The sequence below is a fragment of the Paramacrobiotus metropolitanus genome, unplaced genomic scaffold (assembly GCF_019649055.1).
Source record: "Paramacrobiotus metropolitanus isolate TYO unplaced genomic scaffold, Prichtersi_v1.0 Parri_scaffold0000008, whole genome shotgun sequence".
Taxonomy (NCBI): domain Eukaryota; kingdom Metazoa; phylum Tardigrada; class Eutardigrada; order Parachela; family Macrobiotidae; genus Paramacrobiotus; species Paramacrobiotus metropolitanus.
In genome coordinates, this window is record NW_026570228.1 from 738,385 (window position 1) to 761,616 (window position 23,232).

Consider the following 23,232-nt stretch of genomic DNA (forward strand, 5'->3'; position numbering starts at 1 on the left):
ATCGTAATGTCTGGTATTTGAGAATCGGAGGTTTGGAGTTGCTCGTTGTTTTCCAGTGGCATCACGTCAAAGGAAGCACAATTTCGATCAGCTTATTAATTACATGTACATAGCAGCTAACAATTTCAAAGTTTTACAGTTAACATACTGTAACATCTGTACGTTACATGGAGTAGAAGTAATAGCATGTACATAATATAGATACGACACGTACGTGTTGTATGTAAAACTACGTGTATTCATATATACACAGTTAACTGAGGAAAAAGAAAACCTTAACCTTTAAGCACAATTTGTGCTTAAAGGTTAAGGTGCTGCACAAATACTTCTCAATTAGAAAATGCTTTTGTGGTCATAAATTACTTAGCGGTCACGCTGGTGTAGATGTCGATGGTGAGCGCCGATAAAACAACAATTATTTTATTGTTGTGTATGCAAGAGATTAACTGTATTCAGTCCTTAATAAAAAGTAATTTGTAGGCAATAGTAAGTATTTTGAATTACGGGGTTTTGTCAGTACCAGCATTTATATACATTTACACAGTAGCAATATACACAGTAGCAACACAGTAGCAACCCTTTTTGGAGCAGTCATATAAATGTTGTTCTGATGAAATCGTAGTGAACTTGTAATGGAGAAACCAAGTAAAGGAAATAGTGGCTTTTAGTTTTATCTGAAATATCTATATATACATTCCAGAATTCAGAATGCGTTATAAAAATGCATTTTTGCAGTGTTAGTCATTAGAATATTTTTGAATAACAGAATAAGTAATCAATACATTTGTGTGTTTGTGCATTCAGTTTTCTTCAGATTTCTTTTGTCCTCCAAAGTAGGCTTTTTTCATTGTCAACAACTGTATCCCCGTGGATCCGGAACGGATGTCCTTGATTTATTTATGCAGTAATTTCATGATGACTCCTGTTTTTATTAGTTACGCTCCAGGTACGTTGTTACGTTGGCCGAGCATACAGAATGGTTAATTTTACAGTGCATTTTTCTCATTCCTTCTCCTTTACGGCAAGTCTTCGGTTCTGTTAGATGGACATCGTAGTGCAATGGCGCAATTTCATGCTGGCATCACGATAGGGTCAATGGTGAAAGAAGTTCTAACTTCTACTGGTAGGTAAAGATTGTAAACTAATACCTTGTTTAAACGTGATTTTTTCTTCATAAAATGAGCCGAGCATATCGGAGTAAAAATTAATTTACTCGTGTTTATTTCACAATTCTGATGTCGAATCATTCTTGATGTTAATACTTTTACATAATTTTCCTTCCGAGTTTTTTGTGTTTGATTAATACCTTTTATTAACTAATTTCTTTTATTTTTGTCATTAATAGTTGTAACAGACGATTTGAGTTTTGCTCCGTTAATTCGATCATTTTCTGCTTTTCAACGTTACGTTAATTACTTTTCTGCGTTTGTTGTTTTGTAAGTGAACGTTTATGTGTAAATTTTGATGCAATAACTCCTGCTTTTTTCGTAGTGTGATGGCGCGATTTGAAGCTGATGGGCGATGGAAGTTACACTGCTACAATACAGATAATTGTTGCAGGATTTTCTACCTAAACGTTGACACATCCTTTAAGTTTGTATTTTTTTGTTTTAAAAACCGGACGAGTGTAAGGAGAACTTAATTATTAACCTATGCGTTCGTGCTTGCCTCGTGATACTGATTTTGATATTATCTGTTTATTGTGATTTTGTCATCGTTTCCACTAGCGTTGCTTTGTATTTCCTTAGTATCTTTTAATTAATAAATTTCTTATTAATTTCTTCTTTATTAAAATTAATATCAAAGTTGATTTTGATGTTTTCTGCTTTCTCAACGGACCTATCAAATGGACAACAGGAGCGGTTTCGTTAGAATGAGCAGAATTCCCAACCAGTGCTCGACACCCCCTGGTCTCTCCACAGTCGACCTGTTCAACGTCACCGAATTCGCAGTGTGTACCGCGGCGTATTCAGGAGCCTGGCGGATATTTCCGGTTTACCCCATTTGGTAACTATCCATATTCACGATATTATTGCTGTTTTATCGAGCCTAACATGGCATCACTCGCTAATGACGTCAGATTGCTCAAAACTGGACCGTAAACTTTGGCCGCCGCACTGTTATTGACAACACAAGAAAAACACCATGTTGGTGATTAACACACGTCTGTGATATTTATTTGAACATTTTTCTTTTTACTGATTTGTGGATATGAATCATATGATTGTAAATTTTTAATACAGATTTCAATTTGTACTTAACGGTTTGATTGTTGTGTATATTTTCGGCTCCTGTACTCGTAGTCTCGTACACAATTAAGTAAATATGGTTTCATCTTGCTGCTGCTTCATTAATTGCGAGATTTCAACGTTCCTTCAGGATCTGTTGTCGTTGAACAGAAAATGTTGACGCTATAAGTAAATTCAGTACTGCAGTAATTGAAACAAAACAAAGTTATAGTTCTATACAAAATTCCGTACAACATACTAATTACGATTAATAAATGCGCTAGTACATCGTACGTACCAGACCTGGGCAGTTATAGAAAATTGGCCCACAGTTAGAGTTAAGAGTTACGGGGAGCTTTCGAGTTACGCTAAGAGTTAAGTTATTTATGCAGGAAAACCGAGTTTCGAGTTACACCGCGAGTTAAGCTGCCATAGACAATATATAGTATTTTTATGAGAGCTGAGTTAGAGTTAAGTTTTCTTCTGGGCGAGTTACGCTAAAGAGTTAAGTTATAACTCAATAACTCGAAAATAACTCGCGTTAAGTTAAATAGTTAAAATTAACTGCCCAGGTCTGGTACGTACTAAACTACTGGTATAAAATTAATGGTATCGGCTGAACTCCGCATCTCTTCAGTGTGCTGCGCGTTGACCGCAGTTCAAAAAGTGTTCAAAGGTACGCAACGTACGGTACATGGCACATGCTAATTTGAAAAGCAAATAGTGAACCGGTCAGTTAAACGCTTGTACGTACGGTTCCACGTTGTGCCTGACCACCGGTAGTACGTCTCAATTGGTTTTTATCCGCCCCAGTATCACGTGCGCAGGCGCTCGTTGATTTCGCGGAAAATCCGTTATCTCTGATGCAGATCGCCACCGTTCTCCATTCCGTCATAGCGTGATCTCACGATCAGTATCCATTTATTTTGGTTAACGACAAATTCCTGTTTGTCTAGTCGCTGACCTGAAAATTTTCTATTGTTTTGAAATGTTGATACACAATCATCATAACGATTAGGTTTCCACTGAAACCAGTAAACGGTTTCAGTTTGTGATTTTTATTTTAATTCGTGTTTGAACGTCTTTGTCCAGCAGAGTATACATCATGGCGCAGATGGCCAACTCCTTTTTCACTGGTCTGGATTCCATTCGGGATATGTCTTTCGACTCCCCTTCCTCCATCGCTTCCCGGTCCCTTCTGGTCAGTTCTCCGCCCCATCATTCTCGACTGGAATTCGGAACCTGGGCCAATCCGTCTCCTAGTCCGACGCTGGAACGTGGCGTGCCCGTGATGCTGCCTCCTCCGCTGACTCCGCTGGGGCGATTCAACCGTGGAATTCCCAGCAGCTCCCGTGCAGCTCGACTGGCCATCTTGCGGGATCCCGGGAACAGTCATGTGGTCTGGAGCGTGGCGCAGCCACCGCGGAACTGTGGCACAAGCTCGCCGTTCTGCAAGGTAAAGATTGCTGATAAACTGTGCTGATATCTCAAAATCTCTGTAGTCTAATGCAGATCGGAGTAGCAGTAGTACGGTGACGTAACCAGCCGCGTGATATATTTTAGCGTTCGCTTTATACTTTCTGTCTTTCTCCTAATAAACTGTGCTCGAGCCGTATCAATTCTGTTCACCGTCATAGTTTTATTAGCGTCGTGTACGGAAATTTCTCTGCTTCAATTACAGTCTGTACTTCAGATACCATTTCCTTTTGCTTTTGCTCGATTGCGATGAACTGATGTTTACGTTCTTGTGTAACACAGTGCACATTTGTTTCAGGTATTTTTGGGTGGTGTGCCGTGGGATATCACGGAAACGGACCTGCAGAAAACGTTCGGGGTTTTTGGCCCACTGCGCGTGGAATGGCCGGGTGTGCACGACCACTCTTCAACGCAGCGTCCAAAAGGTGAGAAAAAATCACAAATGTGCGGAGTAATATGAAAAGTTATTTATCAATCGTAGAGGAATGCATGGTTAATATTAATGTGTTCCGTTATTAAAATATAAAGCACATATTATTTTTAAAAATATTTTAAAACTGAATGAATTTGCGTAAAGCATGTAGTCGTACATGCATTCGGTTGTTTTGATTTTATACAGAAACGTTTAATAATTTTCTTCTTTATCGTAAACGTCCAACGCAATTAGAACAGCCGGTAGAAGGTTCGTTTCTGTTGCAGATAATTTAATAATATTTTCGGATTAAATCTGGCCCGCGATTCGGTCTTGATTGTATAATTTTACGAAACCGTTTGAATTATTTTTGAAAACTTCGCGTCGTCGCGACATGACATTGTATTCCATCAGTTGCCGCAGTGAATTTAGCATTCTTTGATTTTTTTTAAAGGACACCTGTACCTGCTGTTTGAAGACGAGCGCTCGGTGATGAAGCTGTTGGCCCGGCGCTCCAACGACGGGCATCACAACCAGCATGGCAGTGGCCGAACCTGGAGCGGCGTCGCTGGAGGTAACGGCAATGCGGGATGCGGTGGTGGCGGCGCGGTACATGTCATAGCCGGACCGGGGCGTGGTGCGGGCAATATGTGGCACGGTCGCGGCGGTGGGAATGGAGAGAATCATTGCGGTGGAGGTGGCGGAGCCGGGCAGCCACAAGGGCGACGTGAGCTTCCGGAACCTCGTCAGATTAGATTTCAACTGGGTAAGCACATTCTCTACATGTCGTGCAACAACAAATTCATTTTTAAATAAAAATTTTGTTTATGGGAAGTGAATACTTGCCAAAAATTTGCAATGTAATTATTAGAACTTCCAGTAATTTTATTGTTCCCGCATTAAGCTTAAATTAAGCAAATTAATGAATTATACAGCCTTTCCCGACACAATCGAGAATGAAGGTGCCGATATGTGCAAGCAATCTAGCTAACCAACCAAATATTCGCCAACCCTAGCTAACTGAGGCACTTCGCTCCTTAATCAGACATTCATAAATTAAAAGCAGCTGAACGGAAATTTTGAAATTTTTTAATCGTTAATTTCAATGTTTTTTATTCGCTTTGCAGACCGCAGGGATGCATACCGAGAGCCGGGTCCCTTTCATGCCATTCGCGGCATCAACTGGCAGTCTGTTCCGCCACCCGATGCGAATTCCGTGCTGACCCTCCTGCATGGACACGAATACTTCGGTGCCTTCATTAATTTCGCTGTTAACCCTCGGTTCTACCCTGGAGTGGGAGAACACGGACGGGATCACATTGTTTTCCGTTTGCTGCCCGGGACCAGTGTCCAAGCGGCTGCCCAGGAGCGGTAAGTGTGAATTGCGGTGTAAGATCGATTATTTCTACCAGTCTACCTGGAAAACTGCGTAGACTGGTAATGTGTTTATCACAGTGTGGTGTATCATACGTTGACGCTTGAATCTCCTGTACTTACTGCCGTCAGCCGGCTGGAGTTTGATGTTGTGACTAAACATGGTGCTTACGTACCGCGCCAGATTGAGCTATATGAATAAGCGCACCTTGTACTTTAGTACCTGATTACCCTGTTGGTAAATTGTCTGATTGCTTTTGCTTTTTCAGGGAATATTATCGGGTGTATCCCGTCACCACCTGGGGTGTCCGCGTGGGATGTGAGCACGTCGGGACTGTGTTTTTGTAATGGGATCGCACGTCGGGATTATCAAGGCCTCTGCGTTACAGCCAAAGTTGTAGCGGGACATTTCGTCGATTGTTATTAGCCGCTGTTTCTAACTTTTAGTAGTGTTTGTTTTATAGTCGTATTTGTACCGGCATATGTACGTGTTTAGTCGCCATATTTGCGTGGGTCACAGCACTCCTTAAATCAGCACTATCCTGTGTACCTGTTAATCGTTTATTAACTGCATGTTTGATGATACTGTGTGTTGATGAAATTCCTGAATTTTAATGTTGGTTTTTTGTAATACGCGACGCTTAATTTGCGGTAATTAACGTGATCATTGTGTGTTTTGATTTGATTAAATTGTGGGCCTTACTACGGTGTAATGTGTCTGTGAATTCGTCCTTTCTTCGTAACTAACAGAGAACAGTCGTGTTGGCTACGAGGGCCGCCTAAGACTAGTCCTGGAGCTCGTTTTGAGTAGAGCGTTTTTCGGTGTACTTTTCATAGACTGCAACAATTTCTTCCTAGTTCCTGGCACTTCTTATTTGTTAATAAGGATAAGAAATTCGGTAACGGAAAACAGAATCATTACAGTAATTCATAGTTACTTACGGCTGCGCCAGCTGCGGCAGTGGCTACTGCCGTAATAGCGACATTGAGTACATTTCCAGGATATGCATGAAAAAATCAGATATATCAAATCATTTAGTGGTAAAACAACTGCTGATAGAGATTACCATTTCTTAATAAACGTATCAGCTTTGTGCTATGTAGCAACATTGCAGTTACTTTGGCGGTAGACGAACGCTAATGGTAAGATACATACCATGTACTTGATTAGTCGTACAAATTTCCAAATCACGAACGCCTCTGACAGTAAGGTGATATTACCGTTTGTCCGAATGGAAAAAGGAGCAGCTTACCATACGCACAGTACAATGTAAAACGCGGTACATCAAATGCGAAATAAAAGTGCACATTCATCTGAAAAAATTTAGCTGGTTCAATCGGTATTCGGTACCAAACTTTTGTCGCGCGACAGTCGCGGCAACGATTGAAGTATAATGCGCGATCGGGGCATTGGGGTTAAGTTCCAACAAGGTGGTTGGGATTTTTTCCTCAGCGATTGGTAGCAGATAATCGTTATCCCCTAACGTAATAACACGAAGGGACTTTAAACCAGCATTAAAAACACAATTTGAACATATGTCTCAAGCTAATTAAAAACAATAGGTGCGCAAAAATCGTTAATTTTGAACTTTCTGAGCTATCGATCGTACGCCGTGAGGATTAACTAATTTGTGTATGGTTAACTAAACCGGAGAGAAATCAGAAAGGTACAACTGACAACGCTTATTCAAAAATGTCTAATACAGATTCCATAAGTTGAATCATAGATGACCACAGTCTTTCCAAGCATGTGTTGCGTTCCAAGCCAATGGGTAGGAAAGATTTCGAATGCACGGATAGGTGGGCTGTCGAGTTTCGACAGGTACATATTCGGAACACGTTTCTGTCGGTGCGGACGCAAAATATGCGCCATGCGGTTCCGGTTGCTGAAAGCTGGCAAATATGCTGTTGTTGATCAGCGCTCCGGGTGGCCAGCTGAAAAGCAAATATCGTCTATAAAATATCGTCTATAATACTATATCGTCTATTATCTGCTTCCGGACAACAAAAAATTCCAGGACACCGAACATGGTGTCGTGATTCTAATTCTACCGCCAATGTATGTTATATTGTGGAATGGCAGCTTAATACGCACTCTTCCGCGTTTCCACGGTTCTACCTAAGGTACCAATAGCCCGATGAACCGCTTGAGACCACAAAAGCGCTGGAGCCGCGTAGTTTTGAAGAAGCTTATAAATTTTGAGTTTTGACCAGCATCGGGAGACTGCAAACTGTACCGACTGATCACTTGGGCGATGTTGACCTTTGCGACAGCACTTATGTAGAGGTTACATGCGACCGCTAATGTGTTCAAAAAAATGCTAGTGACAACTAATATCTGGTTCGGCGCCATCGCCTTTGCAGCTGAACCATCCCCGCCGCTTCCCAATACCGGCAAGTCAGCAACTGCCGCCACATCCGGGAAAAGTGGAGGCGCGAACGATGCACGCAGTGAAAACGCGGCTCGCCGTGTCAGAAATGCAGAAAATGCAATAATCAACCGAAGCGTAGCAAAGGTCTTCTATGTTCAGAAATGATGGAAAATGAAAATTTAATGATGGAAAAAATCCGTCGGTCACCGCCACTAAATGCATATGTGGGCAGTGGTATTTGTTAACGAATGCACACATGCGCCGTGGCCGTTTATACTCACACCACATGTACCGCCAGTGTCCGTCCGTCGCTCACTGTCATCCGCTATATACAAGGCACGTGGAGCCATGACATGACGCCATGTACACCACCGCCTACGATGATCATGGTATTTGCTTTTCGGTTACCGCCACTGGGCATAAAAAGGGAAAACGGACCCGCATATCGACCGCTTGTACTCACGGCTTGCAATAACCGTCACACCGAGGTGTCGTCTTGATTACCGAAAAATTTCTATCATTGTTATGTACACTACATTTAATGAGCATACTAATGATAGCAGAAGTCACAAACGGAACGAAATACAAAAACGGATGTAGTAATGATGAACGGAAGTAGTCATAAACGCTGCTTGATATAATATTATGTAACGTGTGCGCTGCCCAGCAAGGACAATCAGCGGTCAGGTCTAACAGCGGTGCAGTTTCATCGAGTGGCTATATTATTCTAACGTATATTTCTGAAGCCATATCAACGGTCACCTTATGTTCCTGACAACGAAGAAGCCACATTTTACACCCTTTATCTTAGCCACAATTTTGAAAGGCTTGCCAAACAATTCGCAAACGCATCCGCCGACTTAGAAGAGCTTCCGGCACTAAGTAAGCCCGGAAAGTTGGAAAAATTCCATCTAAGAATTTCAGAATACGGGTAAAATCCGAAAAACGTTCTTCTCAATTGTTTTCGGTGTCATACTACCTTTGGCCCCCATTGTCTAGAAGGTAATTATTTTGCACGAAAGGAATTCTTTTACAGAAATAACGTGAATGATGCAGGCCCTCATGGAAATGCAGATTTACCTTGTTTTACATACATACATTAGTTACCCAAAACATTACTGCTGTACTGCCGTATACGGTTACGTGTACGGTCCAGCCGTACGTAACAGTATAAAAATTTAATACTGCTTTCTGCCTCTAACATACATTTACCGTATTTCACTCGACTGCATTTTGAACAGTGAGGCCAGTAGCGTTGAGTGATACGGCAAGTCGGATGTTCATTACAGCTCATTGCTCATTCCAGCAGGGTGTTTGCACAACACGTCAATATCTAACGATATTGGTGATACTTTATGGGGAGACTGTTACTAGGGATGCTAATCCGTTACGAAGACAGAGGAAAATCAGGAAATTTGTAAAATAATAGCGATAAACTGAGAAATTACCTGTGATTAGAATTACATACTCGATAATAACTGCTTAAATTTGCATTAGACAATTCGGGCAGATTGCGGCAGTAGCAATACCAAGGACAGCAGCGGCCATTTCGCCATAGAAGCATTTTGCTATGCCACAGAGGCATAGCAAAATAGCGTACTGTCGCGCTACGGTCGCAGCTTTGCCCAAATTGTCTATTATTACTGGATGATAGTTTGCATTACATTAATCGACCGAAGCTTAGCGAAGGTCCTCCATGTTCAGCGATTATGGAAAATATGATGTCCGTCCGTCGGTCACCGCCACCAAATGCACATATATGCGCGGTTACTTTTGTTATCAAATGCACGATTGCGCGGTCGCCGTATATACTCACACCTAATGTAACTGTTGGTGTCCGTCCGTCGGTCACCGCCACACTTGTATTTACAACCTGGAGGGACACAGAAACCTTTTGTACTAACGGCTTATGACAGCGGTTATATACTTTAGCCGCTCGATGAATTGCACTACAGGGTCTGGTACGTAAATATCGCACTGCTCGTTGATCTTGTGCGATCTAACGCGCGCGGCAAAATGCCGTTGACATTTTCCTAAAAGCTGCAGTTTCGAAATTTGTTGTCTAAAAATCTAAAACGGCGCACCCATCGGCCGGCTTAGAAGAACGTCATTCGCATTTTGGCCCATATATCTTGCCCTTAAGGTTTTTATAACTTGGTGGCTGTGAGTCATGACCCGTAGGATTGTTTCTCAAAAATTCTTTGCCTGCCCTCGACCTCCTTTCCTAACATGACAGTTCAGCAGGTAAAACATGATTTTTAACATGACCTTACCGTCTGAAAACCGAAACTCCAACAAGAGTTGACAATGCGTCACCAAGACGAAAACACTAAGGAAAAATAGTCATAATGATAGAAAAATTACTTCTGGTTAAAATTAATGCTGCGAAATAGAAAATATTAATGCCAAGAAGTTACCGGGTGTGCCGGAAATTAGGGAACTCTTTGCCTGAGTGTAGAAATGTGTGTCGAATGTTACTGCCATTCAGAGTAAGTTTTCGACGAAATTTTTCGCACGTACATACACGATTCAGTAACGTTTACCGGCATACTCTACATGGCAGTATATTCGACACACACCGTAAACATTGGCGTGAAACTGAATTTATGCGCTGAACTTCCGGTTGGTAAGTCACAGCGGTTTTCCCGCCAGTATTGCCTACACAATGCTATGAGTCATTTTCAAAAAGTGTTTTTAAGTGCTCAAAACCAGAAATTTTTGTGCATTCACGCGAATTTTGTACTATGTATTGGGTCACTTCCCTTAAAATATTAGCCTGGTTCTAAGAACAACAAAATGTTCATTTGTCCGCGCGGTTTCACCGGTTATACCGTAGGTTTTTTTGTACTTCGTAACATCCATTTTACTACTGCTGTTCTCTGAAGAAATAAAATACTGTAAATAGCGCTAAATACGATAATTCCAGACATAATATAATGCTCCGATACCGGCAACAGCCTAAATGTAAGTTATTTAAAATGTACATTATTCCTCCTACGCTTCGGTTATGCAGTGCTCGCCAATAGCGAGTGCACTTTTCTAGTTAAGTTGTCATTGAAGAAACGAAGAGAAACCGTGATATGTGTACTGTAATGGGTACAATCCCCGAGCAGGAACGCGTAGAGGAGTGTTTTTGTTTTGAACGTGGTTCTGTTTTGGGACTGTGTTTGTACTTACATTGTGCTGCTAACTGAAATGATGCGGAACGAAGTTATCATTCATGTCTGGCGCTACGCAGTTCATTGCTTAAATGTAGAAACGCGTGTCCCGCACGGAGACTGTCAAATTATAGATGAAGAAATAAACGGGTAAATTTTTACCAAAAAAATATTTTCCTCCTGCGCTTCGATCATGCAGTGCCCGCCTAAATTTAGGCGGGCACTGCACTCGCTTTAAAGCGAGTGCACTTTCCTAATTATTAAACTTGCAGCAGAGGCTGCTGCGTGAAGTACAATACGGGAGCGCTGTAGCCGCTAGACGCACTTGCCCAACGTTTAGATCCGGCCGCTGTCTTCCCCTGTAGGGCATGACACTTTGCATATGTTGAACATGTAACGGCTAACAGCGGGTATAACTTTTCCATACGCCAGACTCTGTGGGGGAGGTCGGCTAGCGGTTATAGACTTATAGTATAAGGTTTGGGGAAGGAATATTGTTAGAATTGTTTCTTTTCTTGGTTTTTTTTTGCATGTACAAGCTTGTCCGGTAATTTCTGTCGTAAAGGTACAGATAGCACATATTTAGCGCGAAGTTACCGCTATAGCGATTGCCACTACACTACGTTTGGCGAAACGCGCAAATTTGTGTATTTCGCTGTTTTGAACCGGCAGAAATTACCGGACAAGCTTGTACTCTACTCGTGGTGAAAATAAAAATACATGGAAGTGATGGAACTGAGTTTTGGTAGTTTGATTTTTTGTTTACCAGTGGTCACTTGTTGACACTTCTATACTCTTGCTTTAACGAACCTTTTAGTACTATTTATTGAAGTTGTTGCTTTTTATGTACTGTAAGTAATCCGTGTTCGCCTAATTATTACTAAATTAAACGTTTTTAGACTGTAGTGACTGTAGTCTGACCATGGACATTGGGGTTGGCAAACAGTGCCAAACACCACAGTCAGCACATGCTCTCAAAATATCCCTTTCTTGATTGATTTTATTCGGCGGAAAATTTCCGTTTTCAAAAGGAAGCTTGCATCCCTTCGGGTACCGGCGTACCGCCCCCTGGATGGTTAAAGCAAATACCACAGGCAGAATCAAGAATGCAAATTCAGCGAAGTCCCGCGGCACTGCATATATCGCAGTCATGCATATCTGCGCGATGTCTGTGGTGGTGTGGCTGCCTGAGCCAGTTGCACACAGGCCATTACTACTATTACCAGGGCGCTATCCACTGGAAACCGAGATACGGCTGAAAAAGGCGCCGATGGGGGAATCGAACCCCGGCTACGTCGTTAGATCCGCGTAGGCAGTACCACTGCACCACGGCGCAATACGTTGAAATCATTTGAAAGACTTTATCGCTTTACGTGAGCCGCTTCTCTCCTCACACCCCCTTTGCAGCTTTCGCTACGTCCTCGTAGCGAGCCTAAGCGATCCTTCAAGCGGCGGCTCCGGCTCACCACATCCTCGACCGGTTGAGGTTGCTCCGTTCCTCCTTTTTTGAGGTTGGCACACGAAGTCGCACTTAGGACTCGAGAGGCTGGGTTCGAACACTGATCTGCTACCATATTACCAGGGCGCTATCCACTGGAAACCGAGATACGGCTGAAAAAGGCGCCGATGGGGGAATCGAACCCCGGCTACGTCGTTAGATCCGCGTAGGCAGTACCACTGCACCACGGCGCAATACGTTGAAATCATTTGAAAGACTTTATCGCTTTATGTGAGCCGCTTCTCTCCTCACACTACGGTCTACGGGACGCAAGAGGACTGACTGCGTAATCACCATTTATTCATTTGAGCGCGATGTTGTAATCTGGGTATTCTGCTTTCTCACAATCATGGGAAACAATCAGGGTAATCAGCTTCAGTACAAAAAATACCATTACTAATTACGAAGTACACAACTTGGGTAATAAGAGAACGAACCGTATTTTTTAACATGTTTTTAACAGCACAGGGTGAGCGGCATAGGGAAGAAAGATGTGAAACTTTAACAAACTGGAAGTGCCGATCAGGATAACGTGTTATAGGCCTTGCTTCGTCCTGCTCCAAATCCGGAATCCGTCTTCGCTCCATTCATACGTTCAATGCAGGACGACCCTTTGACCTCGTTATACTCAGATTCTTTCGAAGACTATTTCCTATTTATAAACTCAAGTAACAACAAGTGCGCTAAAAATTTTCGTATAAGGTGAGCAGACACAGTGTCTGCGCTTTCACTGAATTCCTGAACTCCGTTTTGTTTGCCAAAACAGGCATTTTGAGATGGTCTCTTTGCACTTTGCTGAGTTTGTGGTATTACAAATAGTTTGATGCTTGTGTTGTTTGTTGTTGGTTGTTTCTTCCCAGCCGACCTGCAGCCAGAAGCCATCTCTAATCCTTGCGAGTGCGTTGTATGTCCACCTTCTCCCCTTAGATTGTTGTCAACTCAGCAGTAAGTACACCTGCCGCGGCCATTTCGTTATCTGCTCGCTTTAAAATTATAATATTTATTATACTATTACTGCAAAATAAGGTGCGTCCTGTACGAGTATGTACAAATTATAAAATTGCTCTTCCATGCCTTCATGATTGAGTTCTAAATTCGAACACCTACCTCACTGGATGCAAAACTGAAGGCAAACGAGAAGAGGCCATTAAGAGGGCGATTAGCGGGCTATATGTCGGTGGCAATGCCGATATATTGTACACTACGTATGTACAGGCACGCACTCTGTACTTCGTAGCCATATTCCCTTGCAAGGTGGTAACTCAGTGTTTTGAAAGAATCAGTACAGGTATTACAACTAGGAAAGTGCACTCGCTTTAGGCGGGCACTGCATGATCGAAGCGCAAGAGGAAAATATTTTTTTGGTAAAAATTTACTCGTTCATTTCTTCATCTATAATGTGACAGTCTCCGTGCGGGACAAGCGTTTCTACATACATTTAAGCAATAAACTGCGTAGCGCCTGAAATGAATGATAACTTCGTTCCGCATCATTTTAGTTAGCAGCACAATGTAAGTACAAACACAGTCCCAAAAGAGAACCACGTTCAAAACAAAAACACTTCCTCTACGCGTTCCTGCTCGGGGATTGTACCCATTACAGTACACATATCACGGTTTCTCTTCGTTTCTTCAATGACAACTTAATTAATGTAATGCAAACTATCATCCAGTAATAATAGACAATTTGGGCAAAGCTGCGACCGTAGCAGTACCCGCGACAGTACGCTATTTTGCTATGCCTCTGTGGCATAGCAAAATGCTTCTATGGCGAAATGGCCGCTGCTGTCCTTGGTATTGCTACTGCCGCAATCTGCCCGAATTGTCTAATGCAAATTTAAGCAGTTATTATCGAGTATGTAATTCTAATCACAGGTAATTTCTCAGTTTATCGCTATTATTTTACAAATTTCCTGATTTTCCTCTGTCTTCGTAACGGATTAGCATCCCTAGTAACAGTCTCCCCATAAAGTATCACCAATATCGTTAGATATTGACGTGTTGTGCAAACACCCTGCTGGAATGAGCAATGAGCTGTAATGAACATCCGACTTGCCGTATCACTCAACGCTACTGGCCTCACTGTTCAAAATGCAGTCGAGTGAAATACGGTAAATGTATGTTAGAGGCAGAAAGCAGTATTAAATTTTTATACTGTTACGTACGGCTGGACCGTACACGTAACCGTATACGGCAGTACAGCAGTAATGTTTTGGGTAACTAATGTATGTATGTAAAACAAGGTAAATCTGCATTTCCATGAGGGCCTGCATCATTCACGTTATTTCTGTAAAGAATTCCTTTCGTGCAAAATAATTACCTTCTAGACAATGGGGCCAAAGGTAGTATGACACCGAAAACAATTGAGAAGAACGTTTTCGGATTTTACCCGTATTCTGAAATTCTTAGATGGAATTTTTCCAACTTTCCGGGCTTACTTAGTGCCGGAAGCTCTTCTAAGTCGGCGGATGCGTTTGCGAATTGTTTGGCAAGCCTTTCAAAATTGTGGCTAAGATAAAGGGTGTAAAATGTGGCTTCTTCGTTGTCAGGAACATAAGGTGACCGTTGATATGGCTTCAGAAATATACGTTAGAATAATATAGCCACTCGATGAAACTGCACCGCTGTTAGACCTGACCGCTGATTGTCCTTGCTGGGCAGCGCACACGTTACATAATATTATATCAAGCAGCGTTTTTACTTCCGACTTGACTTCTGTTCATCATTACTACATCCGTTTTTGTATTTCGTTCCGTTTGTGACTTCTGCTATCATTAGTATGCTCATTAAATGTAGTGTACATAACAATGATAGAAATTTTTCGGTAATCAAGACGACACCTCGGTGTGACGGTTATTGCAAGCCGTGAGTACAAGCGGTCGATATGCGGGTCCGTTTTCCCTTTTTATGCCCAGTGGCGGTAACCGAAAAGCAAATACCATGATCATCGTAGGCGGTGGTGTACATGGCGTCATGTCATGGCTCCACGTGCCTTGTATATAGCGGATGACAGTGAGCGACGGACGGACACTGGCGGTACATGTGGTGTGAGTATAAACGGCCACGGCGCATGTGTGCATTCGTTAACAAATACCACTGCCCACATATGCATTTAGTGGCGGTGACCGACGGACGGACACCACATTTTCCATCATTTCTGAACATAGAAGACCTTCGCTACGCTTCGGTCGACAAGCTTCGGCAATAATTCGATCATGACTACCTCGAATACTGATATGAAAATTTGAAGTGGGTTTCATTTGCAGATGATCTTTCTGGCCTCGACGCGGACAGAATTGAGTGAATGTTTTGTTGCTAACGTTGTAAACAAACTTTCTAGGATAAGCGGATGATTTTTTCAGGTCAATATGACTTCGCCGTGGGGCGTGATGCTGCGGTACCGGCCGCTGTTAGCCGATGCCAACCAGATGGACTACCAGAACACGGTTGCTGTTCGGAACGCTGACGACACGTGGTGGCTGGGATACATCCAAGACATTAACGGCGACCAGGCCCTCATTCACTTTGACTCCACAAAGGTCACGGCGAGGTGGATCCACATGGGAAGTGTCTGGCTGCTGCCGTTCTACTGGGAGACTGACATATATCGCTTCAACTATAAGATCAGGGAATTACAACTACAACTACAAGTGGCACTGCGTGATGAAGACGGCGGACCGTTTCGCTTTCGACCCGCCACAATGCTGCATATATCCAAGAGTTGCAAAGACTCCTGTGAAATGTTCATTATCACAACGGAACTGGTTGATTCAACTGGCAACGACCGTGCTCTCATCACTTGCTCGGAAGTGGTGCATAAAGGTCAAGTTGCCGCTTACTGGCCGCCACCGGATCCGCCGTTACTGGAGCGTCATACCGGCCGGATTTACATTAAACACTTCATTCCTTTTCCCGGGGCGCAAACGATTCTCAGCGAAGCATCCGACAAATTCCGCATAATAAAACATATGCGCGATGCTTTCAGACCGCCACCCGCACCCATCTGGCCGCGTACGCCTGATCGCTGTCGATTTCACTTAAGCGTGGTGTGGGAAGGTTGTATGTTTGTTATCGTGAGTGACGCGGAAACTGTCCAGGCGACGGAGGCCACGTTGACGAAGGTACTGCAGAATCATTTAGCCAGCCGGGCAAGCCTGCCGTCCATTCGAAATCGTTTGGTCCTCGTACATGAAACCGGTTAGTAGCTTAGCACTGTATGACAGTTTATGGTGGTTAATTTGATAGTGGACTTCGGGTGCGAAAAAAAATTTGGTCCTGTTTGTGCTTCTGCTTGTGCAGCATTAAGCATGTACATGTAATGTAGCTCCTGCTTATTGATGCGTTAAGTGCTACTTAGCTCACCGTGAAACAACGATCTCACGTTTAACGCCGGATTACCACCGAACATCTGAAATTCACTTCCACTGTCAATAATCGCGCCTGGAATTTTCGAAGTAACAGCAATATTTCAATTATAGCGTTAGAAACCGAAATTTAAAAATAAGCTCGATGAAATAGTTGGAACTTTCAATGTAAATATCTAAGATTCAAACTGTCGTCTTGTTACAGGGCTGGGAAGCAATGCATATCTAACGAGCGCGCCCTTTGCTCAGCTGACGCCTTGGCTCTTGAGCGACATCTTAGCCCATCTGGATGTACACTCCCAAATGAGGGCCCAACGGTAACAGATATACTTGCAATCTCTAGCGTACGCAATGCTTGATCATCTATCTACTGATCCGTTTTGCGACAGGGTGTGCGCATTGTGGCAGCTCCTGCTGAGGAGTGCCCGCATGGTGGAGCACGTCAGCATCTCTTTTGAGAGTTGTTGGCAGCTGCAGTCCGACAGCGATAACTGCTTCAAAGCGGCCACTCTCTTAAGCCGATACGTCACTCCAAACACCATCAGTGTGACCGTGCTGCGATTCCTCCCGCCTAGTGACGTGGGTATCTTGTTCAAATGGCTTGAACACATGCTAGACGTCCACCAAACCCCGCTGCCTTTTCTCGTCTACAAGGACCACACTAGCCACCAACCGCAACCGATTCCTCGGTGGGATGATGCGCCCTTTAAGCACCCGGCAGCGCTCGAGGCCTTGGTATGCAGGTACCTGGTCGACACCATTGTGCTGTACAACTGGACCGCATGCGACCTGTTCGGCCCCATAGCGTTCCAAGTGTTCGAGTGGGATCGTCCTCCGGCCGCCCGACCCCTCCGTGCACTTGAGGAGGACCTGATGGTTCACCTAACGCGGGAGTCGCACGAACTGGACTTGGACAAACTGCAGATCACCATCCCGCGATTGCTGCTGCGCTGCAGCGAAGGCCGAACGGGCATGAGTGCGCGCTTCATGCACGCTCTCAACGACAACTTCCCACCCGTCAGTGAGGACATGCTGGCAAAGGTCAAGACTGTCCATGATCGTTGGGTGCGCACTCTGGTGTATCCAGAGGACTGGCAGTCCATTCGGGATTACATTTTTGTGTAAGTGCAAGGACGAATTCCACTCTCCCGCTTGTCTTATAATCTTCTCTGCGGTTGTCGTGCAGTTACGCAGTTGGCAAAAGAATTTATCAGGGAGCGGGCGCCGGTGAGCGGTTTTTGATCTCGTCTGCCGTGCTCGGTTTTCGGTCTCTTACGTGTTAGTCCAGACAGTTGGGGACTTTGTGCAGAAAAACCAGCACATGGGCGGCGCGCATATTGCTTGTGCACCATAAATGGGCATACACGGGCTGCCCGTGTCCTAGTTTTCACTTTAACAAATTTTGTGGTCTAACACCGGGTTCATGATTTTCTGTTTTGATCGCCACAGAAAACATTTTCCTGTTTCCCAAATGAAACAGATCGAAAACATTTTTTCTGTTTCAAATGTGTACACATTTTGTCTGTTTCCATAATGTGTACGTGTGCTGCTTGTTTCTGTTTATGTGTCGTGCATTCATACTTACCGTATGTATGGACGCGTATAGAAAATCTGTTTGGGTAGTGCGTCATACTTTCTGTTCTGTTTCTCTGTTTTATCTGTTGATGAAAACAGCAAAGTATTAATTAACCCCGTATACTGCAAGATATACTAGCATAACGCGCGTGGGCGTGGTTGTGGGCGGCGGAAGAAAAAAAGAGCATACCGCGCGAGCGGGAGAGTGAAAACCGTCTTCATAGGCTCATTCACATGCCATGTTGGATGCAAAGTTATTGGTTGACACGCAAGAGGGCGGACTTGCGCTAATCAAGCACGCGTTGTAGGCTTAGCGGCTTTAACTCGGATGGGACACTGCGCGTATGGGATGAGGTGGACTTGCGCCTGTTGGATGTGTCTACCCTGAGCCGATTAGCGATATACGGCATCGACAAACTCTTCCGTGTTTAAGACGTTCTGTGTCGTGTTGCCAACGTCAATTTCGTTCGTGGAAGTTTTCCTGACCGATTTTTAAGATACTAAGCGAGAAAGCAGAATCAATCTGATGGAGAGAGTGTCACCAAAAGGCATGCCAAACATATGGTTTGACATTGATGTGTTGCTGGAGGCGGCTTCCACTGTTATTAAGGTCATCTTGTTTAGTTTCTCTTTTAAATGTTCAGTGTTTTCATCTGTTTCTCTGTCTCTTCAGCCAGTTTCCTTATTTGAGCTTTGTTATGTCCTTAGGACGGGAGCAATACAATATTCTTACATTAACACAAATAATAAACATTTCTGTCCTGTCGTTCTTCGAAGTATTGCTTCGGTCTCATGATCATGCTAAAAATCCCGCCAGTTTGTAACTCACAGTACAATCCTCTGTTGATCTTTTAGTAAAATGGTGGCGATTTACTGAATACCGCACGCACCTCTCGCGGCAGTTTCGCCCCCGAACTGAACATCATTTACATGGTGTCAGAAGATTTACATGGTTATTTTGGCTGCCTTTGTTCGATCTGCTGTGATCTAAAGAATTTTGTAACAAAAATTGTGCTACAAAAAACGAATTTAGTTACAAAAAAACGAATTTTGTTTATTGTGTTGTGTACGCGTTGACAAACACTACGTGTTAAAGCTGATAAGGTCAGCATAGCCGAAGTACTGACTGCTGCCTCTTGGCCCACAGCTATGACCACGACCAAATTTTGTTCGAACTACTGTAGACACTACTAGACAAACAGACTATAGACTGTTATAATCAAAGTTTTGGCCTTGAAAACACAAAACATCTTTATAACCTTTATATAAAATTTCCGACAACAGTTTATCTATACAATTTTTGACACATCGACGCTGCAACAGTAATAAGGGCATTTCAGAATAAATATTTGGCAGATTTGTAAGCACGTGACAATCGGTGCTCGTACCAATGTTTAATCAGACAGAAATCAATCGAATAAGCTGAAGCTACTGCGAGACGTGTATTATTTGCATAATCAAAAATTGTCAAAATTGCTTAAGATAAAGCGACAAGCTTTGTTTCTCTACTACACAGCAAACAATCTTCAACCATTTGTTAAAAATCCTGTTACTAATATCGGACTATAATGGCGTGAGCCAAATCTCCCGCGCTCGTTTAAATAATAATCATTACTGCTAGTGGAGGTCGTCTGTATGGGACAGGTGCTGATGGCCCACTTGGTCCACGTGCCGGTCTTGAAGGTCCACGCGTTGCAGCCGGCGGTGACCACGGTGGCGTAGGTGGCATTGCGCACATCCAGCGCGATAGCATTGAGAATGGGGATCCCGTCGAAATTGTTGGTTGCGCCGTTGAGGCGGAACACATTACCTTTGCGAGAAATGGTCCGAATCTCTCCGTCTTCTCCGATACTAACCCATTTGCTATATTGGAACACTCGCTGGTTGCTGCCGGCCACGAGGGCCCATGTAGGGATCATGCCTGCGCCGTTGAATTTTCGGATATCTCCATCAGCACTGTCCAGTGCCGACGGCCTCTGAATCTCAACAGCGGTGTTTTTGCTCATGGCGTTGACCTGAAAATGGTTTTTACATCCATGAAACGCAACGTTTTCGCAACGATTTCTGCTAAAAGAAGATTCTTTCCAAAATTGTGGTAGTTTTTTAAATCCTCGTTCACGTCTTTTTTGATGGTATATTCGGCGGTTTATGCCTCGATAGCACAGCGTACTTCAAAAAATTGTGGATGCTTCCTAAATAAATAAAACTGAACTATTCTGCATTACTGAATTCGACACGAACACATACCGGTATGTCATATATGTACAACATAAGCATGGCTGTCCGGGCTTAATCTTGATTATTGCATGAGAACGTTACTCGCCAGTGTGCTTGAGAGGGAATAAAGATACACGAACACGCATCTCATTCGCGGACAGTTGCTTATTCTCACCTGCAGACAGCGACCACTATTGGTGAACTCCCAGGCATTGCTGGTTGGATTGAAGCGGTATGTTTGACCCGTCAGAGTGCATAAGTGATGCCAGGCGTCCGGACTGGCGCCCACACTAACGGCTTTGGCAGATTCAACGTCCCGTCCCCCCCATTGACAAGCGGCATGGGTTTGGTGGCAATGCGACCCAGGCCACGTTGTCGAGACGGTTGACGATGCCGGTGCGATCGATGGCCAGGAGTACGTTGCCTTTGCCGAAAATGTAGGTGAAATTACATTACTGACTGACGGCGATCGGCGATGCTGCTGAAATGGCTAAAAATCGACCACACTGAACGCCGAGAACAACAGACCACCTTCGAGACCATCGTTCGGTTGGAAGACAGTTGGATCGATTGTTAAGAAAAACTCCCTCTGATACGCTGCGGTTGAAAAGTTTACGGAGAAATGGCAGTGTGGAAAGTAAAATACTTCGTTAGAAAGACCCTGGATCACTGGAATAGCGGCTTGAATAAGCGGCGACCTGAACAACAGCAATTTGATGACAGCTACAAAAGCAGTTTAAAACGAGCCGAAATTACGGGATAAAAGAAAGGAATGCGCATATCATTACCAGGTACCTCAGAAAACGTTTACTAACAACCGTAAAGTTGTGCAATCCATAACCTTTTTGCGAGGCTTCTATGATATCGTAAACCCTGGTTTCGTAATAACAGACTCCTGAAATCATCTTGCTTATTTACATAATAATATGACCACCTAAATTCCATGCCGTGGCTTACATAAACGCACGGGATTAGGCTGTTTCCGCTTTTCATTGCGAAAACAAAGCTGTGAATTCTTATCGATTTAACAAAGTTCTGCTGGCAATCGCCGGCCAATCACGTGTGGACAACCCACCGAATCGGTATCTATGTAGTTTTTATGGCCATTCTGGCTAGACATAGAAACGGTTTGTACCGCAGTAACGGTGTTGCAGCCGGCGTTTAGGGAATTGTGGAATTGTTTGTCCGCTCTATGCAGCACTGCTTAGAGCAGCAGGGAAATAAGAAATGTCATATTTCTGTACAGCACGTTAAAATGAATTTCGATGTAGGAGGAACGCCCATCAGACTGCATCGTAATGTGTGGTATTTTAGGAATCGGAGGTTTGCAGTTGCTCGTTGTTTTCCGGTGGCATCACGTTACAGGAAGCACAATTTCGATCAGCTTATTAAATACATGCACATACTAGCAGCTAATATTTCAAAGTTTTACCGTTAGCATACTGTAATATCTGTACGTTACATGGAGTAAAGCAATAACAGCTTGTACAGTAATTCGACACGAACGTATTGTACGTAAAACTACGTGTATTCCATACAAAATTAATTGAGGAAAAAAGAAGACCTTAACCTTTACGCACAAAAAACTCTAAATTAGAAAATGCTTTTGTGGTCATAAATTACTGTGGTACCATCTTGAGTCGACGATACAGTACTTAGTGGTCGCGCTGGTGCAGATGTCGATGGTGAGCGCCGATAAAACAACAATTATTTTATTGTATGGGTGCAAGAGATTACTGTATTCAATCCTTAATAAAAGTATTTTGTACAAAATAGCAAATATTTTGAATTATGGGGTTTTGTCAATATTTATACTCGATATACGCAGTATCCGCAATCCCTTTTGGCGCAGTCATAGTGCTGTTCTAATGAAATCGTAGTGCAGTGGCGAAACCAAGTAAATGAATTGGTGGTTTTTTTTATCTGAATATAAATATATGCATTCCAGAATACAAAGTACAAATGCTTTTCGGCACTGTTAGAATATTTTTGAATAAGTAATCAATACATTTGTGTACTGTATTTGTGCAATTACATAGTTTTCTTCAAGTTCTTTTGTCCGCCTCAAAAGTATCCTTTTTTTGTTTTCAACAACTGTATCCCCGTGGATCCGGAACGAATGTCCTTGATTTATTCATGCAGCAATTTCGTGATGATTGTACCACGACGCCGGAAGACACCAGTCCTAGTAACGACGAAATACGACCGAAAAAGACTTACAAAATTTTATTTCAGTTTTATTTAGGAGTAATAAAAGAAATCCAATAAACCTAAAAGAATCTAAACAGTTAAATGAGACAAAATTAAAATTACAGCCACATTTAGTACAAACTGAGTATTTATTAAAACAAGTAACACTGCGTATTTTTTAAAATCTTAAATAGATGTTTGTCTTTTTTATCGTTTCGGCTGGCTACCGCATGCACATTTTCATTTACATGTAAATGAATTAATGTAATGTACTGAATGTATGTAAATGTAAATGTAATGTGAATGTAATGTACTGAATGTAATGTAAATGAATTAATGTAATCAAACAGAATAATTAACATTTTACAT

General features: G+C 43.0%; 2 protein-coding genes across 2 annotated transcripts; one reads left to right on the forward strand and one right to left on the reverse strand.

The window, feature by feature from the left end:
* The first annotated feature begins 1,930 nt into the window (after nucleotides 1-1,930).
* On the forward strand, nucleotides 1,931-6,180 carry LOC129582743 (uncharacterized). Its single transcript, XM_055474351.1, has 6 exons — nucleotides 1,931-2,007; nucleotides 3,321-3,684; nucleotides 4,003-4,129; nucleotides 4,571-4,882; nucleotides 5,244-5,487; nucleotides 5,760-6,180. Exons 2-6 carry the CDS (start codon nucleotides 3,334-3,336, stop codon nucleotides 5,836-5,838), a joined length of 1,113 nt encoding a protein of 370 aa, XP_055330326.1. The 5' UTR covers nucleotides 1,931-2,007; nucleotides 3,321-3,333; the 3' UTR covers nucleotides 5,839-6,180.
* A 13,720-nt stretch (nucleotides 6,181-19,900) lies between these two features.
* Nucleotides 19,901-21,072, reverse strand: LOC129582796 (uncharacterized). The gene is made up of 2 exons (XM_055474410.1): nucleotides 20,849-21,072; nucleotides 19,901-20,648 (listed from the first exon to the last, which is right to left on the reverse strand). Exon 2 carries the CDS (start codon nucleotides 20,460-20,462, stop codon nucleotides 19,983-19,985), a length of 480 nt encoding a protein of 159 aa, XP_055330385.1. The 5' UTR covers nucleotides 20,463-20,648; nucleotides 20,849-21,072; the 3' UTR covers nucleotides 19,901-19,982.
* Between the last annotated feature and the right edge of the window lie 2,160 nt (nucleotides 21,073-23,232).

Excerpts from the sequence above, each read along its gene's own strand:
- LOC129582796 (XM_055474410.1), bottom strand. The coding sequence starts at position 20,462 with ATGAGCAAAAACACCGCTGTTGAGATTCAGAGGCCGTCGGCACTGGAC.
- LOC129582743 (XM_055474351.1), top strand. The coding sequence starts at position 3,334 with ATGGCGCAGATGGCCAACTCCTTTTTCACTGGTCTGGATTCCATTCGG. Across the intron at positions 4,130-4,570 it reads TTCAACGCAGCGTCCAAAAG|GACACCTGTACCTGCTGTTT; the intron begins GTGAGAAAAAAT and ends TTTTTTTTAAAG. Across the intron at positions 4,883-5,243 it reads TCAGATTAGATTTCAACTGG|ACCGCAGGGATGCATACCGA; the intron begins GTAAGCACATTC and ends TTCGCTTTGCAG.